Source organism: Haemaphysalis longicornis, unplaced genomic scaffold (assembly GCF_048455015.1).
Source record: "Haemaphysalis longicornis isolate Haplotype H1 unplaced genomic scaffold, Haemaphysalis longicornis Haplotype H1 scaffold_5, whole genome shotgun sequence".
Classification (NCBI taxonomy): Eukaryota; Metazoa; Arthropoda; class Arachnida; order Ixodida; family Ixodidae; genus Haemaphysalis; species Haemaphysalis longicornis.
In genome coordinates, this window is record NW_027526385.1 from 72,460,262 (window position 1) to 72,485,826 (window position 25,565).

The window sequence follows — 25,565 nt, forward strand, 5'->3', positions numbered from 1 at the left end:
CGAGCTGCAAAAACGCCTGCAAAGCCCGCCCGTGCTCGCTCATTTCGACGAAAATGCCGAAACGGAAATGCACACGGACGCCAGTGATATAGGCTTGGGTGCCGTCCTTGTCCAAAAGCAAAGCGGCTGCGAAAGGGTAATCGCCTATGCCAGCCGTGGTCTGTCGAAGGAGGAGAAAAACTATTCTGCCTCTGAGAAAGAGTGCCTGGCTATTATATGGGCGATTTCAAAATTTCGCCCATACTTGTATGGAAGGCCATTCAAGGTTGTAACAGACCACCATGCTCTGTGTTGGCTCGCCAATTTGAAGGACCCCTCTGGCCGTCTTGGGCGGGGGAGCTTGCGCCTGCAGGAGTTCGACGTTACAGTCGTTTATAAATCCGGCAGGAAACACTCCGACGCCGACTGCCTGTCGCGCGCCCCCGTCGACCCACCACCACAAGACTCTGATGAAGACAGCGCATTCTTCGGGATCGTGACGGAGAGCGACCTAGCCGCCCAGCAGCGTGCCGACCCCGACTTACGCGTCATAATCGAGTACCTCGAGGGATGCAACGTTGCCGTTCCTAGGACCTTCAAATGCAGCTTACCAGCATTCAGCCTGAGAAACTCCGTCCTTGTGAAGAAGAATTTCAGCCCCGGAACAAGAGCGAATTACCTTCTCGTCATCCCCGCGGACCTTCGTGACGAAATTTTGGAAGCGTGCCACGACGACCCGTCTTCCGGACATCTGGGCACAGCCCGCACTATTGGAAAAATCAAGGCGAGGTACTACTGGCCCGGCCTTACCTCTGATGTCACCCACTACGTCCGGAGCTGTCGTGACTGCCAGCGACGAAAAACGCCGCCGACAAGACCCGCCGGACTTCTGCAACTGATCGCCGTCCCATCGAGACCATTTCAACAGATTGGAATGGACCTTTTAGGCCCGTTCCCTACGTCATGATCACAGAACAAGTGGATTGTCGTAGCGACAGACTACATGACGCGCTACGCAGAGACCGCCGCTCTTCCAAGGGAGACTGCACAAGAAGTGGCGAAATTCTTTATAAGCCAAGTTGTGCTGCGACATGGAGCCCCGGAAGTCCTAATCACAGACCGCGGAACGGCATTTACTGCGGAGCTGATGCAAGGAGTATTACGCTACAGCAACACGGATCACCGAAGAACGACGGCGTACCACCCCCAAACGAACGGTCTAACAGAACGTCTGAACAAGACAATCGCAGATATGCTGTCAATGTACGTTGACGTTGAACATAAGACTTGGGACGAAGTGCTCCCGTATGTCACGTTTGCGTACAACACGGCTATCCGGGAGACGACTCAGCTGACGCCGTTCGAGCTTGTCTACGGTAGAAGGCCGACTACGATGCTCGATGCCATGCTTCCGCACGTAGAAGACGACGACCTCAACGCCGACGTCCACGGATATCTTCAACGTGCGGAGGAGGCCCGCCAGCTCGCTCGAGTTCGTATAACGGACCAGCAGCTGGTGGATGCCGGCCGCTACAACCTCCGACGCCGAGCCGCCGAGTACCACCCAGGGGATCGTGTGTGGGTTTGGACTCCGATCCGACGACGCGGACTCAGTGAGAAGCTCCTGCGACGGTATTTCGGACCCTACCAGATTCTACGACGTGTTGGCCAACTTACCTACGAAGTGATCCCCGATGGTGACTCCGGCACATCACGACAACGCACGCGGCCTGAAGTCGTCCACGTGGTTCGCTTAAAACCTTTCTACGGACGATGACGAACTTTTATTTTCATTTGTTCGGACTGTCGCTTATGTTAGCATCGGGTCGATGCACTCTTAGAGGGGGGGGGGGAAGGGGTAATGCCGCGAACCATACATTGGGTTTGTTTATTTGTGTTTTGCTTTTACCGCCCAGCTCCGCCGGTCTGTGTTATCTCTGCGCCAAGGGAAGCGTGTGTTCCATTCTTTCTTTCTGTGCCGCATGTGTTATCTGTTGTGATAGGGAGAGCATTCCGATCTACCGTGAACAGCCCAGAATAATCTTTTTGGATCTACTATGTTCTCAATGCGAATTGACGTTTCGAGAACCACGCGCGCCAAAAGATAAAAAGCCTGCAGTGCGGACGCCGGGGCATTCAATTCGACGACACTCGCCTGTGCAAGTCACTTTGTTGACCACTGCTTCGCCGCCTCTGTATTCTTTTGAGTTGTTAGGGGAGCACAAGTTCGCTCCAATAAACGTGTTTCTCATTCAAGACAACTGCATCGTCCTTGTCTTCGTGACAATATGCCATGACAAAGCAAGTCAACAGAGTGGGAAAGCATCAGTCACAAGCGTGACAGGAGCCTACGCACCTTTAACAAATTTTCGTTGGTTATCGGACGTATGCCAAATTCTGTGATGAAACAAATCGACAGAGTGGGGATGGGTTGATCACAGGTGTGACGGGTTCTTACACACATTTTTGCAAATTTTTGCTGGGTTTTGGCTGCATATAAAGTTCTGTGATGAAACAGGTTGATGGAACGGTGAACGTGTTAGTCACAGGCGTGACAGGGGCCTACATGAGCATCACAAAGAGCGGCGATGTTGAGGGCAACTACACGGTGCTTGCGTGACCGGCTTGGCGGGAACCTTGGAGACCCAGCGGGTGCACGACGTCACAAGTGTGACGTGTTCTTACACACATTTTTACAAATTTTTGCTTGGTATTGGCTGCATATAAAGTTCTGTGATGAAACAGGTTGATGCAGTGGTGAACGTGTTGGTCACAGGCGTGACAGGGGCCTACATGAGCATCACGAAGAGCGGCGATGTTGAGGGCAACTGCACAATGCTCGCGTTCCCGCCCGTGACCGGCTTGGTGGGAAGCTCGCGGGCCCAGTGGGTGCACGACGTCACAAGCGTGACGTGTTCTTACGCACATTTTTACAAATTTTTGCTCGCTATTGGCCGCATATGAAGTTCTGTGATGAAACAGGTTGATGGAGTGGTGAACGTGTTGGTCACAGGTGTGACGGGTGCCTACATGAGCATCACAAATAGCGGCGACGTCGAGGGCAACTACACGGTGCTCGCATTCCTGCCCGTGACCGGCTCGGCGGGAAGCTCGGAGGCCCAACGACTGCGCGACAGGCTTGCCGAAGCCAAGCGGCGCAGCCCGGACAGCATCACGAGGCTCTTCCAGCCCATCGGCGGCTTCAAGTACGTCGAAGGAAACCCGAACCTGGCCGTAAGTCAGCGCCGCAGCCTGCTGCCGCCAGGCCCTCTCTTTGCTGGGAGAACGAGAGAGTTGGTGCACGTTTGGCACAGCGAAGCGGCGGAAAAAAACAATGAATGGAGCAAAAGAAAAGCAGCATTGTTGTGTCTTTCCTTTTTCTCTATTTATTGTTTGTTTGTGCCGCTTTATGTTGCTGAGTGCGTGGTGAAACTTGAATGAGTTGCCTGGAACCTTAACGGAGCCATGAAGACAAAACTCAAGTTTGTGTTATTTAAAAGAGTTCGTGTTTTATAGTGCCCCCAGCATTTGTCGGATGCAAACGATGCTTTATTCACTGAGGAATTAATTAATTTAAGTTAAAATTTTGATTTTCCTGCTAAAACGTGCATTTTCGTGGTCTACATGACATCAGGGGGCCTTGTTTACCGTTAGTGAACCTAGATGGCGCCACCACATCGTGGCAAGCCGTTTGCTGCCTTTGGTTTGCTTGTGAACGTATTTGTACCTGGCTTGTTTTGTTCATGCAGACAATCGTTTCGTGAAACATGGGGCTCGCTCGACAAATACGGTCACGTAACACATCGTCGCTTGCGTCAATCGGCCAGGGTCGTCTGAAACAACTCCAAAGTCCCGCAGTCCTGTGCAGCTAAACCAAGCATAGTGCGCGCAGTACCAACAGCAGCATACGCATCAGTACTTCTATGCTTATGTGTGCTTTCGTAACTTCCACTGTTTGTCCTACCATTCTTACGGCTTTCAAAAGAATGTGCCCTAAATTTAAGCGGGAATCACTCGTTCGGCAAGCTGATAAGCTCTGCCTAATTTGCATTTGCTTTTGCCGCCCTCCGCCAATCGCAGAGCTGGCTGCTATGACATCATAGGTTCTGTTGTGGGAAATGAGCTAGTGGGTCGCATGGCCATTCCCTTTTTTCCTAATTATGTAGCTTATTTGAGCGAAGTTTACATTTAAAGTGGTGTCAGTATGATTCTAACGAGGCAATCTTTTGAATGAACCAAACTTGTGTTTTCTCTTCATGGCTCCTTTAAAGGGACTGACAAAGAATTTTCGTACAGCGCACATCCGGTAGCTCGTATAAAATCCAGCATTTGGAATGGTGGGGTAGCAATGCAAAATTTCTCACAAATTGGCGGAAAAAATTTTAATTGGCCAATAAACATCCTGAAGCCTCAAAGGGGTGCCATATAGTGCCTAAGCATGGCACTACCATACACATACAAACAGTTCCGTTGGTTTCAATGCATCATTCAAAAACCACGTAAAGGAGTAGAGAAAACTACATTTTATTATTTTTTTAGCTGGGGACAAGTTTTTAAATACATCTTTCCTTGTAACGTACAGTGAAGAGTATGTAACTGCAAGGTTCACTGTTATGGTCGCCAGCATTAATTTTGGCTGCGTACGTAAGGTGGGTAGATGTAAAATTGTGCTTTCAAACTTTATAGGGCCTGTCAGAAAAACCATTTCGGTTCAAGGTGCTTTAAGTGATGCTCGATCATTTGGGATAGAGAGCATATATTCTCCACACAAATCGAGTGTCTGTCCCTTTAAAAGCAAACAGCTTCCCTCTGTTACACGCAAAGTGTTTTATGTGGACTTCAATATGCAAACTCACAGCACTGCATTTGAGCAACACACAGACTTGGCATGTACTATTATGAGCAATATGAAAGGGAACGCACGAACGCGTGGAAAATACCCTCCGACCCAGCTATAAGTGATATGCAGTGGCCACCGCCGGAAACAAAGCGGAAAGGGGGACGCTGTTCTAACAACTGTCCCCATTCCCGCTGGGCGTCTTATCGGCTGTCGGACGATACCATATATATTATTGGTGACATAACGTAAGCTGCTGCTTTGTAGAAACGCCAGCATGGTGGGAGTGCCAACAGTTAGTGGAAGAGCGCCCTCCTTTCCCCCTTTGTTTTTCACAGCGCCATCTGCGTATCGCTAAGAGTCTGTTTCGAGGCTGTTTGCCACACGTTCCTGTGTTCCCTTTCATATTGCTCATAATAGTACCTCACACAGGTGTTGCCATCTGTCGTCAGTAAGAGAAGACACTTCAGCAACTGGCATCTATCTCCTCTCCCCAACCACAGAATGTGCAGCGTATCAGCTAGCTTTCTGAGCTGCCTTACTTATTTTGCTTGTTTTTGTCCTATGTATAAATGCAAATGAACATCTCTATTTTAGTATGTACACGCATAAGCCTCTAGATGCTTCCTCGGATAAATTTAAGTGTGGTTGATCATGCTGCCAAATGCTGGAAGGTCACCTAAGTTCTACCTATCTAGACAGGTGGAGGAGCTGAGCAACCCTTATGAGTTGCCTTAAGGGGGCACATGGGTCTTTGATCAAAAACTTTACATTTACAGTTACGATGACAAAAATTGGAGGACCTATGTAGTTTTTCATAGCAATTGTAGATATAAAACTTGTTTTTGTGGTAGACGACTTGCAGTATCATTCTATCTACTCTGTAGCAGCAGCTACAACCGTTTGAAGTTTGGGCTTGGAAGGCAAAACCTGTTTTTCTGGTTCCCACCTTCCAAGCCCAAACTTCAAACGGTCGTAACTTCTGCTACAGACCAGATAAAACTATAACGTTAGTCTTATTGCACTCCTTGATTTGTGCACAGTTCACTGGTACCTTGTTCAGCTGCGTCCCTCTGGCAGTTTTTTTTTTTACGAAAGCTGTCAAAAAATCAAACATAAAAATCCGAATAGATTTGAATGTAGTCGTTTTAAACGAAATAAATTTTATATCTACAATCAGAAATAACATCTACATAAGTCCTCTAGTTTCTATCGCCATAACTGTAAAAATAAACATTTTTGGTTTAAGACCAGTGTGCACCCTTAAAGGGGCCACGTAGACAAAACGCAACTGGTTCAGTTTTAAAGAACCAGCCCTTGGTAACTCGCTCAGCTCCCCTCCAGCCGCGAACGACATACTGCTTTAACACGCAAAAAGAAACACAAGGAATATTGAAGAACTTTCAAATTTTACACTACAGTGATGTAATATGCGTAGAAGTGACATATTATGGGCCAGTCTTAAAAACATTTTATCAGTGTGTTAACTGCATGTTTGAACTTCAGTGGTACAATCAAGCAGAACTGTAGGCCCCGCTAGTGTCACCAGATAAGGTTACAGAGTACCGGCACTCTTTTATCTTATTGTTCCATGCCGCCACCACGATCATTGGTCAGTTCGCATCACGTGACATTTGTTTACACGGCGACGGTTCACGGGCGCCACCATTTTGTTGTTTATGCGTTTCTGTCAATCATCTGGTAGTCTCGGCTTGTCCTCCCTCCCCGCTCTGTTCCGACTGTGCATCAAATATAACGCACTTCGCAGCATTTCAGCTGCAGAAGTGTGTTCGAACATGCCGTGTTGCTGTGTCGTCAGTAGTGTCGTTTACAAATGACTTCGTCAAAATTACCGGTGGGGCTGCAGAAGCAACAATCTGGCAACACTGATGAACACCAAAATGGCCGCCGTTTCTCACTTGCATGCCTGAGTGACGGTACTCTGTATCTTATCTAGTGACTCTAGGCCCCGGCTATAGTTGCCCAGACATGCTTCTTGGTGGTGGCTCAGGTCGGCAGCCGCCATACCCACAGACAAGATTCAATGACGTCATAGAGAAATCGCCGTAAAGTGATTGGGAAGTTGCCACCGCTTCACGTCTTTTCTTTAATATTACAATTATTTATTTGAAGTTTGCAATAAAATGGTATAATTTTTATCGGGGCAAGGCCGTATTTTTAATGAGCCAATTATTTTGTTTTCATGGGCCCCTTTAACACACGGGTATATTGGCCCGCATTGCTTGATTTTTGTTCCACACATTGTTTTCCAGTCCTTCTATGCAAAGTCAAGTTGTTGAAGTTTTTTTTGGCAGATGGTGGCAATCAAACAAGCAAGCAGGGAAGTCTATCTCAGGAATAAACAAGAATGCAGGGGGGTAACAACTAGGGCTGAAGAAATGCACAAAACTTTCAGGTAGATCTTACTGATGTTGGCTTGGCAGGTTTACTTAATTTGCAGTGCATTTTTTCTGTTAGAAAAAATTTCAGTTTACGGAATATTTAAGAATAGTTGATACAGTTGAGCATCGAGCTTACAAACTTCATTTAACAAAATCTGCAATTTAACGATTTTTTTATTTTACTTTTTTTTGCTCGATAAAAAAAAACTGTGTTTTTTTCTAACCATCATTTGTTTTCTTCTTGATTGCAGTTATGTGAAAACGCAATGTGTAGAAATGTTGTGTTCAATGAAATTTTGCATTTGCTTAACAGTGCAGACTGAAAAAGAATCTCCACGTGCGTTAAACTGGAAGCATTGAGTGTTTAAATGCGTCTGTTGGAAATAGGTGTGTTTGGCACCGAAATTCTGGCAGGCATTGCCTAGAGCACCAGGCCTGTTCAGAGCATAAGCACCAGAGATGTGGTCGATCGTCGAAGTGTTGGCAGTGGAACACCCAAAGTTTTTATTAAACAGGTCATGAAGAGAAAGCACAACTTTATCCCATTTGAAATGACTAGTCTTTGGCAACTCACTTAGCTTCATCCCAGCCACAAAAGACGCCTCTTAAATGCGCAAAAATATTGCACAACTTTCAAATTTCGCGTAACAGTAATGTAATGTGGGAGGGATAGACGCCATAGACGCCAGCACTAAAAACACAGTTATCACTCAGTTTACTGCACGTGGGCATTCAAATTATACAATCAAACAGAACTAGGGGCCTTTACCCTTTACACAATCACCCATTGGTGAAAGCAGGAAGATGTTTCAAGTAATGGTGCCAGGTAGTAGTACAGGGGCAGCAGGAGCTGAGTGCTCTGTATGGAAAATACGAGAAGTACTTGCGCTATCTCACGGCTACCAAGATTTTACCCCTGCTAAGGTGCGAGATCGCACCTTATCCAACTTTCCCTCCTCCTTACTTGTGAGTGTCGCATACCGTATTTTTGTGCGCATAACCCGCCCCTGCATATAACCCGCACCCCGACTTTGCGTCGACGAATTTTTACAAATATATCCTCACGTATTGCCCGCTTATTTTATACATAAAATGATGCACCAAAGCTACTACTCAAGCAACATTACATGTTTGTTGATGCAAAAGAACTTACCCAGCTGACTACGTGACTAGATGACTTGCCGCATACATTTTTTCAGGTTGGTATATTGTTGAGCTGCGTGTGCAAAATAAGCGCTGTCAATGGGATAACAGTGGCTTAGTCCCTATGGCTGCTGTGGGGGCATCACGGTCCAATGCGCATTGCGGGGAAGCTGTACCGAAGGAAATACCTCGCATATAATCCGCACCTCTACTTCACCCCTGATATTTTCGCATTTTTGGTGCGGGTTATATGCGCGAAAATGCGGTACGTCACTCTGCACTCGAGCGTAAATGGTCAGAGTTCTTCAACATACACCAGTCGTGAAACTCTGCTTTAGAATATGGGGTTTTAGAACCCTCAGCTTCGATGTGGCACCCCTGCTCCGTTGAAGCTGTGGGGAAAGTAGGGTGCCTCGATGCCAGCGCCGCCGTTCAGGGTGGAGACACCCTTTGAATGGTCCCGTGCCGCCGCATTTGGGTCAACGTGCTCAACCCGTTGTTGTTTTTCTTTTTTACGAGACCCAGCAACGCAAAACAGATAAGATGATTCAAACTTCGCCACTAAGCCGGGTTGCGGCGATAATTTTATCGCGGTTTTCATACAATGACTTGCTTTTTGGCGGCGAGCGAGTGACCCAAAATGGCGGCGCCAGCATATACATGTCTCCATCCTGCACGGCGGAAACGTGAATTGAGGCACCCTAGGGAAAAGTGTATCGGAGCGACACCTGGGGGACAAAAAATGAACTCTACTAAGCATTTACTTGACAACACAGCTTAATAAAATATAAGCTGCTTTTCAAATTAGGAAAGATTTGATCAGGTGATGTTGAGTTGTGTTTCCGCTGCTTTTTTTTTATCACTTACGGCAACAGCGGCAAACACTGCTGCCAAACTACTTCAACTTTCTGCCGACAGATGGCAGGCTAGTCAACTTGCCGCATGCTTGCCCCTCTTTTTCCTCAGCGCAAGAGCGCCAACTAGTGGCCGGTTTTCGATCAATAAGGCTTATCAGGAGTTTTGCAACTGGTGTATATTGAGTCACTCTGGTAAGGGTAGTGTCATTGGCCCAGTCCATCGATGCCCCACGTACCTCACCCTGTCACTCTTCCTCTCTAAAAGGAATTTGAGCTTACCATCGACAGCAGGCTACTCTGGAACAACGGCCAGGCACCCTTGGAGGAGCCGCCCTGTGGCTACGACGGCTCTTTTTGCAATTCACCACTTGGTAAGCTTTGTTGCGGCAGAATTCTCTCTCTCCCTCTGTCTCTCTCTCTCCTGTTCTTTCTCATCCCTTTCTCTCTCTAGCCCTCTCTCTAGCCTTTCTGCTGTCTCTGTCATCCCCTCTCTCCATCTGCCTCTCTCTCCAATTCTTTCTCAACCCTCTCCCCCTCTCTCTCTCCATCTGTCTCTCTCTTTCTCTCCTTCTGTCTGTCTCTCTCTCTACTTCTGTCAATCTCTCATCCCCCTCTCTCCATCTGTCTCTCGCTCTCCAGTTCTTTCTCATTCCTGTCTTTCTCTCGCCTTCTGGCTGTCTCTCTCTCTCTCTCTCTCCTTCTGTCAATCTCTCATCCCCCTCTTTCCATCTGTCTCTTCCTCCAGTTCTTTCTCATCCCTGTCTCTCCCTCGCCTTCTGGCTGTCTCTCTCCTTCTGCCTGTCTGTTATCCCCCTCTTTCCATCTGTCTCTCTCCCCAGTTCTTTCTCATCCACCTCTCTATCTCTCTCCTGTCTGTCTCTCTCATCTCCCTCTTGCTCTCTCTCTCCATCTCTCTCTCTCTCTCTCCAGTTCTTTCTCATTCCTGTCTCTCTCTCTCTCTCTCTCTCTCTCTCTCTCTCTCTCTCTCTCTCTCTCTCTCTCTCTCTCTCTCTCTCTCTCTCTCTCCCTGTGTCCCCCATCTCTCTCTCCAGTTCTTTCTCATCCCTTTCTCTCTCTCTCATCATCTCTCCAGTTTTCACCTCTTTCCTTTCTTTTTTCAGCCTTTCTGTGTATTGTTTGTAGTCCTTTCGAATTCTTTCTGTTATACTCGTACTGCATTGAACAGCGGCCTGCACTGAGGTGGGTTCTAGTGCAATTGAAGGCCACAAATTTCAAAATTGTTCTGCTAAGCAGGATGTTCAAAAAAGGCCGGTCACATCTGACATGTGCCCTTGTACAGACAATGTTTTCCCTTTCCCCCAAGAAAGAAAGGGGCAACATGAAAGGATGGAACAGAAGGAAAAACAAAAACAATCAAAACAAGAAAACTAAGACGACAAAGCACGCAATTTGCATGAACTGGAAATACAAAGGCCACGAGGTGGTGTCGTACTCAACATAATATTCGGAACGTACTACTGTTCATTTCTTCCTTTTCGAAATTGCAAAACGGCCGATCTTCGCGGTGAGAAGCTCCATGTGGTTGGTGTGTAGCCTGTCCGCACAAAAACAATTATCAGTGGTCATTATTTATTGACAGGCAGAAGTCTTTCGTGTTCGCGTTTTCCGTCCATCTCCCCCTCCCCTCGGAAAAAAATTTCGGGGGATATACGTTAGTGTTTGGCGTGATTGTAAAATTTGCATTTCCGTATGTATTCTCGAAAAACATTCTTACGTGTAGAGTTATGTAAACAAGAGGATGTATTTAAATAGGCATGTATACATATAGGCTTACATACCGTATTTTTGCGCGTGTAATCCGCCCCTGCATGTAATCCGCACCGCCACTTTTAGCCTGCTGGAAACGAAGAAAAAAAAAATCCTCGCATATTGCCCGCCCATTTGATACAGGGAAGGCTGCACCGAACGTACTGCTCAAGCAACACATCACATACTATTTAGACAGAAGAAGGATATATTTAGCAAGTAGAATACACTGACTGCAAAGCAAAAGTCCCAATTCACTAACAAAATTCAGTTGTTAGAGGGCGCTCGTCCCTGTTTTTTCTACCTTATCCTCGTATGTTTTGTGTAATCGCTGCCATGGAAGGCTTAGTCAGTGTTACTCCGTAGGAGCTTCACGGCGTAACGCGCATTGCTGTGAAGCTGCACTAATGGGAAAACCCCGCCCATTACCTGCACCCATACTTTGCCACTAAAATTCTCGCATTTTTGGTGCGGGTTATACGCGCGAAAATACGGTATATAACATACTACTACAAGTAATACACAAATACCCGGACATATGTATTTCATTAACTTTTTCTTTCTTCCTTTATTTTTTGCTGCTACGCCCAGGCAACCGGCGGGAGATAATGGCAGGTGTCCTTGGTGTCCTGCTGGTTCTAGTCTCCGTCTTCGCTACTGTTGTGTACAGGTATGGAAAAACACTGGTTGGTCTTGTTGTTTTAACCGCAAAGCTGTCCTTGGTCGAGGCTTTCATGGGGTGAAATGTGATAACACGGTTGCAACGATGGAGAGAGGGCAAAGCCTAGTAAGGAGGAGAGCAAGTGCACATGTGCAGCAAGTTATAATAATGCTCCAACAAGATGCTTAATAAACTATAGGCAAAGCTTTTCTAAGCTACTAAATTTGATGACAGTGTTTATACTTGTCAACATTGTTCAACAAAAAGAAAACATTAAGAATATCTGTGTGAAGACCTCAATACTTAAGCGATATTCACATTGTTCTTTTAACTAAAAGTACAGGGTGGCTTGATTTTGGTATAACAAATAAAAAAATGCCGTGAAAAAAACAAAAAGCGCTCACGGCACTTCCTCATGGAAATTTTTCATGTTCAGAAGTAGCAAATAGTTTCTGTAGAGGGCGTGGCCAGTGGAACACTGCAAAAAGGAATAGGAATCGGCCTGCTGGCCTTGAGGTCAAGGTGGCCATAGTGCTTCACTAGAAGCCGCCGTTCTCCCGCTGGAACCGTGCAGAAAATTAAAAACCTGCAACGAGTGAAAAAATCGCTCCTGTTTAATTTTTCTCTAGAAAAGAAAGCTTGAAACGTCTTAGTTTCATATATAAGTGCATTAATAAGAATGAACGCTCTTTGCAGCTTTCGGCTGCTCAAATTTAGGGACTTGTACTATGAAGCTTAGCCTTGCGATTAGGGAGTGCCAGACAGTTTCACTGTTAACATTAGCGTTCGCGACGTTAAGTCCGTGAATCTGGGCTAACTTTTCTGTTCTTTAAATTGGCGATTGCTTGGGCCGTGATGATGAAATACAAGGTCGGTTCGTTCAAGGTACTGCATTGATGCACAAACAGCGATGCCTGTTTTATTGCAAACTTCCAAAAACTAAGCGAAGTGGTAGGCGAAACAGACACAGCAGCGGTGAATCACAAACCGCTTTCTCGCTCGGTCTTTACGGCAGCATGGGATCTTGTTAGTGCTCTTGTTTGGGTCACACCAAGGCCGCTGCCACAAAATATGACTCTGAGGTTGCGATGGGACCTCTAGTTTGTTTGATTCTACCCTTGAATGCTAACGAACAGACACCAGACTGATAACTATTTTTAGTATATTCCCTCTGTACTTCGTTGCTGACGTCGTGTAGCGCAAAACTTGATCGTTTTTAACGACATGTTTTTTCGGTTGAAAAAGCATCTTTTGGTTTGGCATTGGAGTTGAGGGAGTTCTTTCAAATTAAACAAGGGTGTATTTTGTTTTCCTGTCCCCTTTACGACCAATGACTTCCTTTGCATGCAATGTTTATAAGTCATATTTTTGGTTCCACATCGATGCGGCGCCATGTATGCATACCCTTTTTATTTTTGTAAAACTGTTTTTTGTCATCTAAGACCTGGCATATCCGTATACAGTCAACTGCCGTTAATACGAAGTTCACGGAGAATGCAAAAAACTTCAATTTAAGGAGGACTCACTTGATCACATTCCTATAGGACTTGCTAATGTATGACCCACATGCTTAAAAATCGTTGTGTACTGGTACGAAAGGATTTACAAATTTGCCAAAATGTTCCAAATGGCCTAGCTGGCTCGTTTTGGAAATATATCACTTATTTACTAAGATAAAAAGAAAACAAGAAACGCCTTTTGGTTTATCCAGTTTTCACTAGATGGCGCTAGTCGTTTAGCACGCAAGAGTTTGGTTTTTTATTTCATTAAAGAGGTGACATATCTCCAATAAGCAAACTAGGTGGTTGTGAACATTGGTATGTGTTTGTAAAGCTATTCCTATTGGTGCACGACGGTTTTTAGGTCCGTGGGTCATGACGTACCGTATTTAAACGACTGTAGGTCGACCCTTTTTTTTAAATTTGTCAATCCAATGTTGGGGGGTCGACTTAGAATCGAAATCGAACTGTGTACCGCTAGTAACGGCAAGAGAAACGTGAAATCAGGGGGGCTACGAGGTGGGGACAGCTTTGCACCTTCGTTTTCATGGTTATGGTCGAAGTGTGGAGTGTTAATTTACCGTTGCATACATTCTGGCGTCAATATAGGTGGTACTGACATTGAAAGGTGGTGCTTCCGATCTGTGCACTTTTTCCACTGAACGCAGAGCGACTAAACTCCCACTGTTGCGTCCGGAAGTGTACTGAACAATGTGATGTGATTGCGGCTGCGTTAGCGCCATGCAATGAACCAAGGGATTCGCTAATACTCATTTTGTTTATTAGAGGTGAACAAAACGCTTCTTGAATGCGAGTAACGTACTCGCGAATAAAAGGAAATTGCGAGCGGCCGCTTCTGTCAGCTGCCTTGTTTGTTTTGGTATCGCACGGCAGTGGCCGCTGCTGGCAGCTTCGATGGTTGTCATCTCGCAGCAAATGTGTCCTCATAGTTGCGAATAAAGTTTTTCGCTGAACCCACAGCGCATGGTTATTCCACATGCCAAAAGCTTTTCTTTTTTAACGTCTACTGCGCGCACACGGCTCTTGTGGGAGTATTGATCAGTGATGACGGAAGAGCCTGTTTTTGTGATACAATTTTCTAGGCAGCGCTCGCATATTTTTTTTTAAAATACAATTTTGGGGGGTTGACCTACATTCGAGTCGACTTACAATCGTGTAACTACGGTACTAAGTCTTATAGGAAACGTAATAACAGGTGAGTCCCCCTTAACCTAACTTCCAGTTTTAAACAGATAGCACAACAGCATTGCCATTAGTCGGCAACACATCCCCCTTCTTGATTTTGTTCAGAATCTCAACTTTCGTCGGCAGTTCGAGCATGATCGACACGGTTCGCCTGGATAGTTCAGACTCATGGCTACATTTAAAGCCGCACAGCTGCGTGCGACAAAGGAGGTGAAGGACCTGAAAACAGAGAGATGCGTACGGTGGCGCGAGTCTCAGCTGACCCGCCGCTTTACAACTGTGCACTGCCTCAGTTGGAGTGGCGTCGACATAGTACAGAGCAGGGCGGTGTTTTGGCGCTTAAAAACTATGAATTTTATCGAGAGATGACGGTCACCTTGATGCTTTTTATTCAAAATAACTTCCAATTAGTAACTGATATATTGGGTTCTAGCTTCGAATTATCGGGCGATTTCTCCTTTTGAACGGCATGACAAAATTGCCGGGACCTGGAACATCACTTTCAAATACGTAACGAAAAATTCCAATTAAGCGACTTTGAATTATCGAGAGTCCACTGTACTGCTGTTTAAACGATGAAACACCTGTGATTCGTACAGACAGCTAGTGTTGGCTGAACACGCTACGGTCATCAAAGAACAACCAAGTGCAGTGAGGTTCAAGGAACGTTTTCGTCCCCCTAAGATAAGCTTTTACCGTACATCTTCAATGCTGGCGGCAGTATTGGGTGCCTGTCGAGCAATCTGAGCATGCATGTGCTTCGATGTATCGGATGACTTAGCAAGTCAGTATCCTGCATCGCATAGCCATACTGCACGGAAAAGACTCAAAGGGCCGTGAAGTTCCCTGTTAACATACTCTTTTTAGCTGTAGCACTTAAAACGATATGCTGCCGTCGTTGCGTACATGGGCGTAACACACGCATCCCCATTTGCAATGCAGGAACTGGAAGTATGAGCAAGAGATTGCGGGCCTTCTGTGGATGATCGACCGACGGGAGTTGGAGCCCCTGAACACCCTGGCCGGTCCCAAGCATGGCCTCAGCAAGGTGAGGCATCATGACATCCTTCTAGGTAGAGATGATGATGATAATGACAGCAGTGATTGTGGTGATGATGATGATGACGACGACGGCACTCATGGTGGTATTGATTACCGTAATTATTCGAATCTAGGCCAGCCCCGATTCTAAGCCCACCCCTAAAAGTCCGAAGCCACGATTAAAAAAAAAAAAAAAAAAACTTGCCTCGAATGTAGTTCGAACAAAAAGGCGAGATCAGCGTTCACAAAAAGAAAACATGCTTATTGAACATGAAGATGCGGTGCTCATTCTGAGTCATCATCGCTGCTAGCCTCTGAATGCCATCCTCGTTGCGGCGCACGCACATATCCTCTCCCATTGCGTCCTCCAACGATGGACATTTTTTTCATCCACGCCGAAGTCCCGCCCGGCTTGAACGTTCGACGACAACTCCGCGGCTAAAACAACTTTTCTCTTAAAAGCGGCACTATAATGGCACCGCTTGTTTGGTGCCATTGCGCTGTCAAAACTAAACGCCACACCGCACGCATGCCACTATCCGCTCAGCTCAAAATGACGGCATCGCCCCCAGCTATGGCCTCTTAAGTGGCTACTGGCTTGTCTAGTAATGGCTACAATACTTTCTTTTCTGGGTGGCGCTAGCTGCGCGCCACTTCCCTCAATTTTACTTGGAAATTGGCGCGTGTTTCAAAATCCTCGAATCCAAGCCGACCCTGGAGTTTGATATATCAGTATTTCAAAAAAAAACTATCGGCTTAGATTCGAATAAATACGGTATTATGACAGTGGTGGTGGGTGGGGGGGTAGTAGTGGTGATGGTGGTGATCTGAACCATGTTTGGGGTACCCTTACAGACTGTTGAACGTAAGAGGGGTTGGGGGATATCATTGTAGCTCGGTGAGGCAAGTATTTACTCACTTGTATGCTCTGCTTTATATGGAGCTGCAGAATGTTGGGGAGTAAATGTGTGTTTGGCCCCTTTTTTTCTTTTTTAATGCGGAAGCATTCTTTACCAAGCACCCCCACGAGACCAACCATGTACCGCCCCTGTCTGCACAAAAATGCATGTTTGGGGAAGTTGAGGCATTTAATCGTTATGATGAGTAAGTAGAGGTAATTGGTGAATGGAAATTTTTAGAGACCAAGAAACACAGAACAAATAAACCAATAACTATATTAAAAATATAAATAACAAAATTATAAATGTTTATTTGATTGATTGTAGGGTTTAACGCGCCGACGCAGCGCAGGCGATGAGGCGCGCCGTAGTGGAGGGCTCCGGATTAATTTTGACCAGCTGGGGTTCTTTAACGTGCGCCGAAATCTCGTACACACGGGCATTTTTGCTTTTCGCCTCCATCAGAAAAGCTGCCGCCGCGGCCGGTAATCGAACCCGCGACCTCGTGCTCAGCATAAATGTTTATTTTATACATGACCCTCACACGATAAAAACAAATATAAGGAAAAGAACGCTAAATATACAAACCAGAACACGATTAAAAAATGTAAAAAGCACCAATCACATTGAATACCCTGTAACTGAAAAAAAAAGCGAAATTGGCAAACTGACAATGTTTGATCATTGTAATTTTTTAAATTTCATTATTTGTCAAAGGGAAAAAAACCTGCAACGAAGAAAAGCGATATAAAAATGCTACGCATTAGCGGACAGTGCTCAGAATTTCTGCATACTTTTTCTGCACAGCTCAGACATGTCCGTAAACAACCAACTTGCGTCCTGCTCATGCATCTTGTAAATGTCTATTTCAGGGTTAAGATTAAGCACATTAAACCTAAGATGCCATACGCTAGCCAAATCCTTAGCCGTATCCGACGTGTGTCTGTCGCAATTCATCAGCTCAGTGCCCTGACCTGAGGATGTGATTTTGTCCTTTTGCCCACCAGCTCAGCCTCATCAGCCAGATGACCAGCGACTCGAGGATTATGAACCTGTCTCAGGACACGTACCGGTACCGGGGTACCATGACGTATGTCAAGAAGCTCACGTACCACCGCCGCTCGGCCGACATTCCACGCATCCTCAAGAAGGAGATGAAGCTCGTGAGTGGGCGGCTGCTTTGTTTGAATGAAGCCGCATAATTCTGACATGAAGCGTGTCTTAACATTTCGAAAGTCAGACTTGAGCAAGTTATAAGTTAGGTAGTGTGTATAGCTGTGTGAACGATAGAAAGATGCATAGAGAAATGACTGAGACGGAGAATGTAAGGGCTTTATGCTGCCATATCGGTCATCAAAATTACAGATCTGTTATGCCTCTCTGCAAACGCATCACCCTTCCTGACGAAAAAATGAATATGAAATGAGTATGTTACGCGTTACGTACAGCCACACAGATTGCCCTCAAGTAGGCAGCAGGTTATCAGTTAGCACTGAATGTTTCAAAATTTTGAAGCACTGAAACTTCCTATGAAACGGGTATTGAATATTCAATCAATTATTTGCCAATGTCTAGTTTAAGTCCTGTGCCTGCCTCCGGGAGCTCAATAAATGAAATTCTAAAATTCATTCTTCAGCTGTAATTAACACAAGGGGATTCACACCTTCCCCAATACTACTGGTGTACCTTTAGTTAAAACACACTGGCTCACTTGCAAACCAGTGTGGTTAAGTCGCAGATTGTTTAGCCCATTCTGTCACGGAAGTAGGGCAAATTAGCCAAGAATAATCTCGGCCATGTCCCATTTGGGGTAAGTGACCCGAGGTTACTTACTCATCGTGCTTCTTGTTTGTGTGATAACAGATGCGGGAGCTTCATCATGAGAACCTGAACCCATTCATTGGTGCCTGTGTGGAACCAAATTGCATCTACGCTGTCACTGAGCTTTGTGTCAAGGGGAACCTTCAGGTAAGAACGATTCACTAGCATGTTTCAATAAGGAATCTATTGGATGTTTATAGAATATCTATAGTATATGCACAGGATATATAATGAATTGGCGCAGTCAATGGAGAATTAATAAATGGCAGCCTTCCATTGTCCCTGAAGAAGAAAGTGTAGGACAGCTGCATCTTGCCGGTACTCGCCTACGGGGCAGAGACGTGGAGGCTCACTAAGAGGGGTCAACTAAAATTGAGAATGACTCAGAGGGCAATGGAGCGGAAGATGATAGGTGTAACATTAAGGGACAAGAAGAGAGCGGAGTGGGTCATGGAACAAACGCCTGTTATGGACATGTTAGTAGAAATTAAGAAGAAGAAATGTGCGTGGGCAGGGCATTTAATGCGGAGGCAAGATAACCGTCAGTCATTTAGGGTAACAGAGTGGATCCCTAAAGAAGGCAAGTGTTGCAGGGGGCGGCAGAAAGTTGGATGGGCAGAGGAGATCAAGAAATTTGCAGGGATAAATTGGCCAGTTGGCACAGGACCAGTATAATTGGAGATTTACGGGAGAGGCCTTAGCCCTGCAGTGGGTTTAGATGGGGTGATGATGATGATATACAGAATATCTACATAATATCTTCAAAATATCAGCAAGCTGCAGGTCATGCCAGCACAGGTTAGCGGGTAAATTCAATACCATATCTATGGGACATCTACGGGATATAAACAGGATATCTACATGATATCTTCAAGATATATGCAAGCTGCAGTCATTCAAGCACAGGTTAGCAGAGATTTGCAATAGAATATATATGGGGCATCTGTAAGATATATACTGGGATTATCTTCATGATATTTACAAGATATCAGCAAACTACAGGTTATTCAAGCACAGTTAGAGGGGAAATTGCGCTCTAATGGGATCATGCCTTGCGGGTTGTGGCCATTTCAGGACCAAACACTTTTTCTGGTGGTCTGTGTTCTTTGAAAGAGTGTTAAAAGGAATGCCTAGAAAAAGACGAGAGTTTGCAAATTATGTGGTCTTCGTCAGCATTTCACACAGCATGGTACAATAAATCAGTGGATCACGGGGCGTTTGGCAACTGCTTTGAGGTTGCAACAGCATGTTTTAACATGGTCGTGCATTGGTTGCTGCCCGTAACGGCCTCAAAAATAACTGCGATTTAGTAAAGCTGATTGTTTGTATGTATCATAACAGCATTTTTTTTTTCTTCTTGTAGGACATTCTGGAAAACGATGTTATACAGTTGGACAACATGTTCATCGCTTCATTCGTTTTTGATCTCATCAAGGTAGGCATTGAATGCGGGTGCTCCGTTGATCGTTAACTTCGCCGTTGCGACAATACGGACCCAGACCGAAAGTGGTTTAAAAATGACATTTCTCATTGGGCTTTTCTTGAAACAAGAACTTTATATTGTGAGCTAGTGCTTTCTTTTTATTTCCTCTTTCTTGTGTTATGCGCCCCTGTGCTGTTCAGTGATAAACAACTGTTTTGCAGCCGCAGCTTTGCGTTCTTTCGATGTGATTCAAAAAACATGTGTAGACTTATTAGCTCCATTAGATTGTATATTCTGTTAGTTATTTTTGTTTTAATGGCAAAGTACAGTACAATACAATAAATGCAATATAATTTATATAATATTCATATAAGTAACATATCAATTCATAAATGTATGTAAAATAAATGATAGGTATAGTAAATAAAATAAATTTAATAATTTGCAATGTAAAATAATGTAGATGTAAATTCTCAATAATTATTAACTACATGTAAATAGTGCTATAAAATTTTATTATTGTGACAATTTTTAGTTAGTAATAATATTCATTAATACTTATAGTTAACATTTTTGGTTAGCGTATTGAAGTTTGCTTGCGAGTTCTGTGCACTGCGAGTGGTGTTATTATATTATAATAAGCATAATTAGTTATTATTACTTTTAGCTGTTAATAATAGTTAGCATATTTCAGTTAGAATATTAGAGCTTGATTGCAAATGCTGTGCACTGTGAGTGGCGTTATTGTATTAGTTCGTGTCATTAGTTGTTATTGCTATTAGCTATTTATTAATAGTTTGCATTTTTCGTTGGTTAGTTGTCATGTTGCAGTTTGCTTGCGAATGCTGTACGCTGAGCACCGCAAGTGGCATTGTAATATTAATGTACCGTATTTTCCGCTCTATAAGTCGCACCTTTGTATAAGTCGCATCCCCCTCAAAATGTCAGTTTTTCCGAAAAAAAACGTATATAAGTCGCACCGGTGTATAAGACGCACCGGTATATAAGACGCACTTGTTAATTAGGTAAACTCACAGTGAATTAGATCGTTACAAAGTACAGCGAAAGTACATGGTTGCGGCAGCCGCCGCCTATGAACGCATCCCCCGGTAGGGAGGGCTAGACACGGGCATATAACACCCAAAGTCTACACTGAACCAACTTCTCAAAAATGGTTTATTGATACACAGAGATGGCATGTACTTACGGACAGCGTTTAGGCAAAACCATCGAAGTCTTTTTCCTCAGACTCACTAACAAATAATTCAGTATGTCTTCAGTGGGAGTTCCGCGGGCACATCACTGTCGTCCTCCGGATATCTAATGTCTTCTTCACCAACATCTTTACCACTCGCGGACCGGCTACAACTGTTTTGGTAGAAATGGAGTACCAAGAGTCGGAGAGCCATTTGGCCACCTCTCCAAACGTTGCGCGTCTCTTGCGTGATGTCATAAATCAGCGCAATAAAGGTGTCATGGCGGACGGAAGTGACGCGACTGGAAGCGGCCCGAAAATCGAAACTTATCAGTCAGCTGTCATTTTAAAAATTAGCAGCACGTTTAACTCCTTCAGAGTAACTCTCTGTAATAATTCATAAGCTGCATTTTGTTTTTGCAACCCAGTGTGATGTTACTTTGAATTTATTCTGAACTGTAGTTACTGTGCATGGCATGAAGTGGCGTGCGGTTGTCGCAGGCCATTATCATTGTTTTTGACTAGATAAAGCTGCAAATGCTTAGGTGTAACGTCCCGAAGCGACATATGGGCTATGAGAAATGCCGTAGCAGTGGACTTGGGATTAATTTACACCATAGAGCTGTGTCTCAACGTGCGCTGGCCACGCGCGGCCGCCGCAAACTGGAATTATTCCATGCATAAGTCGCACCGGTGGATAAGACGCACCAACGAATATTTCTGAAAAAAAACGCGACTTATACACCGGAAAATACGGTAAGAATCATTATTTATTATTGATATTAGGTATTATTAATAGCACATTTTAGTTAGCATATCCAAAATTGTCTGCGAATGCCCTGCACTGCGAGTGGCGTTGAGCCAGGGCGCCTGTATTCTGTTGCACTGTCCCGGTGGAGGGCAGGGCCTGCGCTACCTGCACGAGAGCGATCTTCGGGTTCACGGGAACCTCAAGTCAACCAACGTGCTCGTCACCAACCTCTGGGTGCTTCGCCTGACTAACTTCGGCCTGCTTGAGCTGAGGTCGACCAACGCTGCCTCAGAGTCCAACAAGGACGACTACCAGCTCTACCGAAGTGAGTGCTAGTAGCTGCACCTCTCTCATTGGCTGTCGCATTGAGACTATCCGGGCTTGAATGGGATGCAGTCCATCTAATACCCGTGCCACATGTACACGAAAGATGACATTAAAGGAGCCATGAAGACAAAATACAAGTTGGGTTTATTAGAAAGACTGCTTAGTCCCGATAACAATGATACCAATATGATCGCAATCTTCGAACAAATAACGGAGGTATGAAAGAAAACATGTGAAGCAGTCGCGACCCCCTAGCCAATTTTCCGCAACTTTTCTATGATGTCATGGAACCTTGTTTGTGCGACTGGCGGCCGCCTAAGTGACCTGTCGCGACGGCACATGACTGGACGTCTGTAATGGGGCCTCTAGTTCCATTTGACCGCATCACTTGAATGCTAACGTGCAGTTAACGCACTGAAAATTACGTTTTATTGTTGGCCCGTATGACGTCATTCTTGCTCATAACACGTCACTGTGGCGCAAAATTTGAAAGTTTTTAAATACTTCTTGCTTTTTTTTCGTTATAAAAACATCTTTTGTGGCTGTAATGGAGCCACGTGAGATACTGAATCGTAGTTCTTTCAAATTAAACGAAGTTGTATTTTCTCTTCATGGCTCCTTTAAGTGTTTAAGGCCTTAAAGGGGCCATGCAGAGAAAACACAACTTTGGTTCGTTCGAAAGATTGCCTCGCTAGAATCATACTGACACCATTTTTAACGCACACTTCGCTCAAATAGGCTATATAATTAGGAAAAAAAGTAATGGCCATGCGACCCACAAGCTCATTTCCCGCAACAGAACCTATGATGTCATACGCGCCAGCTCTGCGATTCGCTGTGGCCGGAAAAAGCGTGCTATTTGTGCTTAAATTTCTGGCGCATTCTCTTTATAGCAGTAAGAGTGGTGGGATAAACAGTGCAAGTTACGAAAGCACACGTGAACATCAAGGTATGGATGCATACTGCTGTTGGTACTGCATGCACTATGCTTGTTTTAGCTGCACAGCACTGCGGCTCTTTGGGGTTTTCCCGATCAACACTGGCCGATTGGCGTAAGCGACGGTGTTTAATGGGACCATATTTGTCGAGTGAGCACCGTGAAACGATTATTTTCTCCCTGAACAAAAACAAGCCAGGTGCAAATACGGTCAAAAACAAAGCAAAGGCAAAAAACGGCACACTGCGGTATGGTGGTACCATCTAGGTTGACTTACAGTGAACAAGTCTCCGCTTCACACCAAGTTTAGCTTGTAGACCTGTTCTTTAACCCGTCATTGCAGACCTCGTTAAAACACACGACTTTGCGGGAAAATCAAAATTTTAACTTAAATTGATTAATTTTGCAGTGAATGAAGCATCGTTTGCTGCCGGACAAGCGCTAGGGGCACTATAAAACACGAAAACTTTTGAATAAAACAAACTTGTATTTTGTCTGCATGGCTCGTTTAAGATACCGAATGACATCATTTGGGCGGGCCGTGCTACAAGCGAAAACGCAAAGGCATTAAATGTGTTAGGCATGATGGTGATGGCGACCACAAAAAAAGAAATGCACTCGTATTTAGAAGCTTTTAACGTAGAGAAAAACGTCTTACAAGGGTTAAAGATGTTTTTTGTGACAGAAAACGTTATGAGAAATAGTAGTGTTTTCTAGAAAATGGTGTGAGCCATTTCTGAAAGTGGCTGCAGCAGCTTCCGTCGCCTGCCAGTGGTAGCCAAATCCGAAAAATTCAAAACGCAGAGTAACACGGTGCTTTGCCTTTTGCCGCTGTTTTAGTGAACTACGCCTTCTTCAAAACTTCGCCACCAAGAGTGCAAAAAAAAATCATCTTATTTTAAAGTTCAGCTACATTTCCACGTCAACACTTTGGTGCTGAGAGTTTTGTTGGTTTCATTTGGTGCTCAGCGCTTTCGAAAGTAGGCAGAATTAAGGCGTTCGTGAAGGAGAACGCGTCGTATCGAACTCCTTAAATAAAAAATGACATTAGAGCGAATGGCATTAGATTTTTACATGTTCAGTAAATGAATGGCATTAAAACTATGGCATTAAGCACTTAATGTCATTTTTTGTGTACGTTTGGCATGGGTACAAGGTTCTCTGCTGTAGACGCCTTGGCTAACTACTGTTTCAGATCTGTGTATTTATTGTGTTGCATGTGTGCCACGGGTGTTCAGGTTTTCAATAGGGGTGTGCGAATAGTGAAATTTGATCTCGAATCGAATTCGAATCGAATAGTGTCGAATAGTGGACAAAAATGTCGAATATCGAATACCAAAGCTTTTTTTGGAAGAACAAGTAGGTTGGACACTAATAAAGACATGCTCATGTCCTTGAGCTCTAAATAGCAAATACACTAAATCGAATTGAAGAAATCACAAACTGTCATGTTAAAAATATTACAAATTCTCCAAATCTCCAAGTAGTGAACGTGGTGTTTGCCCATCAAGTGATTCAAGAGCGGGCTTGTCGTGCTTGCCGGCGTCTTGAGCGCGGAGCCGCATTTCTTGCAGATAGCAGAGGACGGACTTGCCTTCTCGAAAAACTTCCAAATTACACTTCTTTTTTCACCGTGGCTATTCATGCTGAATGGCACGGCACGCGGACGTTACACAGGAGGAGAATCACGGGCGTGCGACGACCATGGCGACGACGGCGACGACCGTCAGATTGGCTATGGATAGGCGTCGAGAAAGGGTCTAGGACGGGTGATGATAGTGTGTTACAGCAAGGCCAGAATCACAAAAATTTAACAATACCATAATTATACGCTATTTTGCGGCTGCACAGTCGTGTGATAAAATTAATTAACAAAAGAAAAATGATATTTTACGTCCGAATATCAGGGGGGGAGCGTCAGTGTCATCGCCATCACAAAATGGCGTCGTCGTAGTAATTTGTTTTGTCCCGAGTGGGACGCATCATATTTGTTTCCAATGACGTGAAAACGGCAACGCACCTCACTATTACAAAAACCCGTATGTGAGGAACGTTTTCTGCACGCTAAAGACTGCTGTGTCGCTCTTTCTTTCCGTGTACGCCAGTGACGCAAAAAAATCGAGGAACTATCCAATTACATGTCGGCAATGACGTCTCTGCGGGCGAAAAGGAGGGATATGTCCAAACCTCAAAGACAACTTTCCTGGCCGAAAACGGGTCGCTGGCAATTGTTTGACCAAAACCTTTCGACGTTAGGGTCAGTAAGGGCCACGCTAATCTAGCCGCAACTTTGGCAGCGTTCGGAATATTCGTCACGTCGAATTATTCCAAAGTCCGAATGCTGGGTATTCGAAAGTCGAATCGAATTATTCGGGCAAGAAATATTCGAATCGAATTCGAAAATCGAATATTCGCACACCCCTAGTTTTCAATGTATGTTGAAAAATGCCGGATGGTCTACATTGGGTCCATGACTACAAAATACAACTGCGTTCAATTTCAAAGAAGTAGCTTGTTGTAACTCACTCAACTCATTCCAGCCATGAACGGCATACTCTTAACGGGAAAACTAGAAGAAATGTTGAAAAATTTATAATTTTATGCTACAGTGATGCAATAAGGGCCAGCACAAAAAGTGTAGTTGTCAGTAAGTTAATTCCACGTTGGCAATCAAGTGATACGATCAAATGGAATTAGAAGCCCCCCAACGATCACCCTGTCGTGTTTCTTGGTGTGGCGGCTTAGGTCGGCTCGTTCAAGTCGCACCAACAAAATTCTGCGACATCATGAAGAAATTGCCGAAAAGTGGCGGGGGGTTTC

At 44.8% G+C, this 25,565-nt stretch overlaps 1 protein-coding gene across 2 annotated transcripts in view; it reads left to right on the plus strand.

The window, feature by feature from the left end:
- The window catches only part of LOC144138429 (receptor-type guanylate cyclase Gyc76C-like), a 326,776-nt gene that overhangs the window by 270,457 nt on the left and 30,754 nt on the right, over positions 1-25,565 (plus strand). For both annotated transcript variants that reach the window (XM_077670703.1, XM_077670704.1), the window contains exons 9-16: positions 2,993-3,213; positions 9,484-9,589; positions 11,577-11,655; positions 15,294-15,399; positions 17,299-17,454; positions 18,155-18,259; positions 19,476-19,547; positions 21,635-21,806. In XM_077670703.1, the coding sequence (XP_077526829.1) occupies positions 2,993-3,213; positions 9,484-9,589; positions 11,577-11,655; positions 15,294-15,399; positions 17,299-17,454; positions 18,155-18,259; positions 19,476-19,547; positions 21,635-21,806 (1,017 nt within the window). The remainder of the gene's footprint in view (positions 1-2,992; positions 3,214-9,483; positions 9,590-11,576; positions 11,656-15,293; positions 15,400-17,298; positions 17,455-18,154; positions 18,260-19,475; positions 19,548-21,634; positions 21,807-25,565) is intronic.